This window comes from Trifolium pratense, linkage group LG7 (assembly GCF_020283565.1).
Source record: "Trifolium pratense cultivar HEN17-A07 linkage group LG7, ARS_RC_1.1, whole genome shotgun sequence".
Taxonomy (NCBI): domain Eukaryota; kingdom Viridiplantae; phylum Streptophyta; class Magnoliopsida; order Fabales; family Fabaceae; genus Trifolium; species Trifolium pratense.
The window spans coordinates 50,417,471-50,423,698 of NC_060065.1; the positions used below are offsets into that span (position 1 = coordinate 50,417,471).

General features: G+C 32.4%; 1 protein-coding gene across 1 annotated transcript; it reads right to left on the reverse strand.

Annotated features, from left to right (window-relative positions):
- Positions 1-1,321: 1,321 nt before the first annotated feature.
- LOC123899525 (arogenate dehydratase/prephenate dehydratase 1, chloroplastic-like) lies at positions 1,322-5,618 on the reverse strand. The gene is made up of 11 exons (XM_045950676.1): positions 5,291-5,618; positions 4,075-4,142; positions 3,898-3,990; positions 3,598-3,798; positions 3,435-3,515; positions 3,246-3,341; positions 2,413-2,490; positions 2,238-2,327; positions 2,082-2,149; positions 1,883-1,964; positions 1,322-1,804 (listed from the first exon to the last, which is right to left on the reverse strand). The coding sequence occupies exons 1-11, from the start codon at positions 5,484-5,486 to the stop codon at positions 1,748-1,750; spliced, it is 1,110 nt and encodes a 369-aa protein (XP_045806632.1). The 5' UTR covers positions 5,487-5,618; the 3' UTR covers positions 1,322-1,747.
- Positions 5,619-6,228: the final 610 nt, after the last annotated feature.

Below are 6,228 nucleotides of genomic sequence, written 5' to 3' on the forward strand. Positions count from 1 at the left end.
TTAGGTTTGAGTTTGACAATGTAACAAAAGAAAGATTTGACACACTAAAGTGAATCCACACTTTAAAAGACTAAATAAAATGCATATTTATAATGGCAGAATCGATGGATTGAGATATGTTGTTGTATATTATCACACGGTTTAAGATAATATTTATTTTCATCCGTTGATTTGAGATCGGGCAGTTTGCACATTAGGTTTAAATTGTTAATACAATTTCAACACCGTTTGATTGAGATTGGACATCTCAAAATAATGACCGCGTTAACATTGTTACTGCACCAAAGCTGATTCTAAGATCGACCTAGGGTGAGCTAACTGATACCTTGCTTTAGAGCAAAAAAAATTGATTTTAAATAAATAAATTCTATAAAATTGATTCGGACTAAAAATAAATTGAATGTAAAATAATTTATGTTTAGATACATTTGTATAAGTTTAGCAAAAAATCTTAAGTTAAAAATCAACTCTAAAGACAAAAGCTTTAAATTATCACTTCAAGTTAGGATTAACTCTTGTAACAAAAAAAATATAAAAGTTAGGATTAACTCGACTCGAGATTATTCAAATATGTCAAATTCAATATTTTAGAATCAATTTTCACTCCTTCAAAAATAAAACCAAACATGCTAACAAAATTTACATCCTCTCATAATTTGTTCAATTTAAGATCTCACGTACAATAAGCCTTGCCTTGTTTTAAACCGGCCCTCTACAAGAGTTCTTTGAAAATCTGTTGATCTAGTTTTTTTTCTTCTTTACATTGATTAAGATTTATTTTTTTTGGTTTTTCACCCTCTAGTTCCTAGAGGAAGGGGGTCCTAGTAGTTCAGAGTTCGGGGCGAGTTCTGACATCAAGTGGTTCTAGTCCCCTCCCAAATGCAGTTGCGGGGGATCGAACCGTGATCCTCCCTACCAAGTTTAGTGTCATTGATTAAGATTTTGAGATTTTGAGTAGGCCTAATTAACATATATTAGTCTCCACTTACTCTAAACTACATATTTGGCTACAGCCTTATACCTCTCATCCTTGTTGAACTTCGTTCTTAATGACGAAATTGGATCCCCTCCTACCTTTTTTGACCAACCCTCCCTCCTTTTGTTAATCCAACGGTTGATTGTCCCACAAATAAAAGAACATAGAAGAAGAGGAAAAAAAAAAAGATGAATGACCCAAATTAGAGCAGAATGGACAACATGAGAGGAAGGGCCGGAGAGGATTCGGATCCTCTCCATGACCATCAAACTTCTCAAGACCGGCCCAACACATTTCGAGGCCTACCATAATTCTAAGACAAAGCTTTTTTAAGTATGTAAAATATTTAGTGAAACAAAAGTATGTAAAATACAAATATTATCATTTGCATATAAAATATACATCACACTATGCATAAAATGAAGAAATTATGTTACCTATTTACTGGCTACAAAACAATCAAACCACTATGCCATTATAAAACTCTTGTAATATTTTTAAACATACTATAAGAAAACTAATTTCTTTGTCTAAGAATATCTTTTAGAGGCATTGTTGGTGGCTTGGGCCTTAGGCCGTCCCTGCAACTTCTGTATCCTTCATGCGGTGGATCGAGTTTAATCGAATAAATGGCAATTATTTAAGGTCATGATCAACTGTTTTTATCATACTTTGACTGGGCATGATGTTAGCACCAAATCCACTTCAAAACTTCATTCTTGAATGTATTGAAAAGTCGCCAATAAAAAGAATATAGCTATAGTCTATAGTCTATATGGTTGTATCTATGGGATAGCATCCAAGAACTCGAAGAAATGTCGCAAATTCCTGTAGGGACATATAAATCAAAAGGAAGCATTGAAAGAAAGATTTCCAATATATAAAATAAGATGTCAAAAAACACACCTGCAGATGTTCTAAAGCGGTTTGTGCTCGAGGCTCAGTCATTGACGCCTCAAAATCGATATAGAAAAGGTAATCGAAGTACCTAACTCAAATTAGAATTAAAAAAAACCTGGTTATTTGAATGTTTGCATCAGCATCTGAGAACTGCATTATGCTAGAAACTTAAGTTTATCCACAATTAAAGAAAAACATAACTCACTTGGCAGTTCCAGTGTTGGAGTCATCAACGACTCTTAGTGGTCGATTTCTTTGTGGGCGACTTTCAATCTGATTTCATAGTACATATCATTAAAATCTTCTTTTAATCAACATCTATCGAGTTACACTAACAAAATAAATACTTTTCATGAGATACCTTGGATAAATTTATGTCCCTCATGGCAAATACTGCCAAAACCTTAAACAGCACCCCGGGGCCTTCATTCAGCGTAAACACAATGCTTGTCTAAAAATAATGAATCACTGGTTCAAGAGAATCTAGAAGCATGATTTATGATAGAATAGAGTAAAGGTTCAAAAGGAGTTTTCACCTTAAAGGGCTTATTGGCTCTTGGAATTATTGGATCCCTTGCAAGCACAAGATAACGACTGACGATTTCAGAATCATCCTGTAAAAAAGACATTGCAACCAACACAAGAGCATTTTGTTATTTACGGTAATATAGACGCATATAATTAGACCTTCCATTGAGAAGTTTGTGTAATGTGTACTAAAGAATGACTAAAACGTAGTTGATGCACTTTATTTTATGTGCATTAATACATTTACAGTTTTTTGTATTGATTCAACCGGACACAGTTTCACATTATTATTTTATCGGACAGATCTCTGCCATTTGGAAGGAATGTCATTTGGCACTTACATTGCAGTTAGCTGATTCGAATTGTTTTCATATAAGCTAAAATATGTTTTCATAAGTTATCCTAGAGAGCTTATTGACATATCATAAGTTGTTTCCAGAAGTTCTCTCAAAAAGTCTCACAAGTAGCTATATCAGTAGATAAACTCAAATAAGTTAATTCAAAAGGCCCTTTGAAGGTAAATCATTGTCTCCTACTTCAACTAGATTGTTGAGTTCATAGCATAGAGATTTTTCATGCCCCGGAGTTACCAAAGAATTTCTAGTATTAATATATCTACACTCTTACACAAGATCACAACTACTTTATAACCGTATTTGTCCATCACTGACATAAGAGAACTTTACCAAAGCAAAACATTTTATTTGAAACGATCTGATACCATCGAGAATAACACTGCACATACTATTACTAAACTCTCCAATGCATTCTTGAAGGGTAACAATAAAACAATTAAATTGACGATTCCTTGAAAATGAAAATGATCGGCAAGGGGTTTTACCTGGATTCTTTCTGCAAGTACATTAAGCCCATAGATTTCAGCAGCTCGAATGCTTGCAATGGCACCAGTATCATGCAAACCATTTGACGCTACAATCTAGTCTCAAAAGCATATTAAGGAAAACAGATAAAAAATTATTCCCTACGAAAACGTTAGGTCAACTTAAAAGTCGCATTGTAGACAGATTACCATAGCAGCACCAGCCGTATCGTCAACATTTTCTCTGCTAACACCTAACTTATTCAGGAAAGTTTCACTTAAATCAAGTGCCTGCAGGAAAAAGGCTTTCAAATTTCGACAAATCCAATGTAACTAAAAAAGCCCGAAAGAAATGAGAAACATGAAGCCTGACCTGAGAATGGCTTAAAACACGTTTAAGATACTCTTTTCTGACACCAGGTAGAGCTAGAAGGTAGAGATTAGTAGCCAACTGCACCTCACCAACAATGTGAAGCCTATGGCGAAGAAGTAAATCATAGTTCCGATGAATGCTTCCACCAGACGTATTTTCAATTGGAATGACAACTTTATGAGCCAGCCACAACTCAACAGCCTGTCAGAAGTTTTCGAAAAAACATACAAATTATAAGGAATATTACATAATCATATGAAGTCTAGCTTAAAGAATATTACATCACTTCAAAGTTCAAACCTTAAAAGCTTCTTCAAAATCACTGCACGAGATTGTTTCACAATTAGGGTAAGCCTTGAGTGCAGCATCCTCACTGTATGATCCTGGTATCCCCTAAATCAGTAATCCAAACATATAATGATGAACAGTGGGAATCAAATCAAACAGTGACTAACATTACACGCATCATGATCGTACCCTATATGATATTCGTACTTTGGCACGATCATCAGAAGCAGCCTCAATATCAGATATAGATAATGGCCCTACAATTAGTACCAAAAACCAAGTCTGAGATTTGACCATATAACTCATCACAAAATATAAAATGGAAATGCTTAAGGTCAAAGAATAATGCAATAAGATAGAAAAAAAAAATATCGAACCTATGACTTTCTAAATGATTACAACTATAGTCTGATCATAACATCATTGTTCTTTAATTGATCTAGCCAGTTTATGCATATAAACTTGTAAACAATATTTTTCGGTATTCAAAATCTTGAAAATGTAATAGTTGATTGAAAGACCAAAAAGAAATTAGTTGTCAAAAGAAATTGGTTGTCAAAAACTTACTCAAATCAACATACACAATTCCAACTTAATTAAGAACTTCATTTATCGCATAAGTGTTTATGTATAAGTTGTTTCTATAACTAAAAAATATTATAGTAAAACTATTTCATATATAAGCTATAAGTTTAGCTATGCTAGAGAGCCTATGAATATAAGTTGTTTCCATAACCTTTTTGAACAATCTCACAAGTGCTTATATCAGTAGCTAAGGTCAAATAAGTGAATCCAAATTCCAAACATACCTTAATCCATATTTGATAATAAAACTAATGTGCCAAGAATTTCCTTCCTTATATTAGCCAAAAATAGAATAAAATAAAAGTTCCATCCTTTTGATTGTCACAAAAAGTGTCCTAGTACAATTCAATCATTTGAAATCAAACAAAAAAGGCAAAAATGAAATAAACTAAATCATATAGTGTATGTTTGGTATCACGAATCACAATGATCTACCGTGATTTTTCAAAAGCTACAATATGTATCAAAATCACGGTAGATCAACATGATTCTGACATATTCACCGTGATACCACAAAAAAGGCAAAAATGAAATAAACTAAACCCACTAATATATGTATGTTTCACGGTGGCTATGTGAGAATCACGATGATCTACCATGATTTTACAAAAGCTACACTATGTAGTTTCTGCAAAATCACGGTGAATCAATGTGATTCTGACATACTCACCGTGATACCAAACATTGGCATAGTCAAATGGATATTCAATTCAATAATCATAAACTTATAATAAAGTTCCTTAAACAATACTCCTAATAATGTAATAACCTCGAAGAAAAACTGAATTATAAACAAGAATTAGAAGATGAAACTACCCACTTGGAAGGAAAACATGAGAAACATCACCACCAAGATCCATTTGATTATGACCAACCACATGCAAAATTGTCTTTGCTCTTCTGACAGAAAACCCACCAAGAAAAGCACATTTTTTTGCTCTTTTCAGATTATTTTGATAATAAAGTTGAGAACTTGAAAGCCCTGGTAAAACCAGAGATGCCATAGCCATAGCCATGGAAATTAAGGTCAATGATTCTCTTCACCTCTTGTTGTGTGCTATTGCATACATTACAAGAATTTGAAGTGTGAGAAATGGAAATAAATGAATAACCAAAATTAAATTTGCTATTTGAAATTGAGAAACCATGACCAGAATAATAGATGATAATATTAATTATAATATAATTAAACATGAATATTCAAAGTTTCAAATGCAAATCCAATTGATTATTGATGTATATTGAATAAAAGTCAGTTTCTTGATGTCATGGGATTTGGATGGAAAAATTGCTCATAGTTTATTAGGATTTTTTTGACTCAATTGACTCTCATTAATTAATCCACTAATTACTTTTAAAAAAAAGTTTACCACTAATAGTTTAAACTTTAAAGTGTGTCTATTAGTCTCTCAATTATAAATATACTAAAGTGTTTGAATACTGTTATTACCTCTTAATTTTCATGTTTTACATTCCGATGTATCTTGAGCGTGAAAATTAAAAAGATAATTCATTCATTCTTAATTATAAATAAAAGTTTTCTTTTTAGATTCATTTAATAATTGATGTATGCAATGAATCTATAAAGGTAAAATTTGCTTATAAAATGTCACAGAGGGAGTATATTATAGTCCAGATACATCAGTTATTCAATGAATCTAAAAATTTGACTTTTGTTTATAATTAAGGATAGAGAGAGTGTAATATATAGTTTTTGTGGTGGATGCGAGTTTAGGTTTAATATGGTCGTGGTTTCAA

What these genes read in the sequence shown, in the direction of transcription:
- LOC123899525 (XM_045950676.1), bottom strand. Translation starts at nt 5,486, where the DNA reads ATGGCTATGGCTATGGCATCTCTGGTTTTACCAGGGCTTTCAAGTTCT. An exon ending in AAGTACGAATATCATATAGG is followed by an intron (nt 3,991 to 4,074) that starts GTACGATCATGA and finishes TTACTGATTTAG; the next exon opens with GGGATACCAGGATCATACAG. An exon ending in CCGCTTTAGAACATCTGCAG is followed by an intron (nt 1,805 to 1,882) that starts GTGTGTTTTTTG and finishes ATGTCCCTACAG; the next exon opens with GAATTTGCGACATTTCTTCG.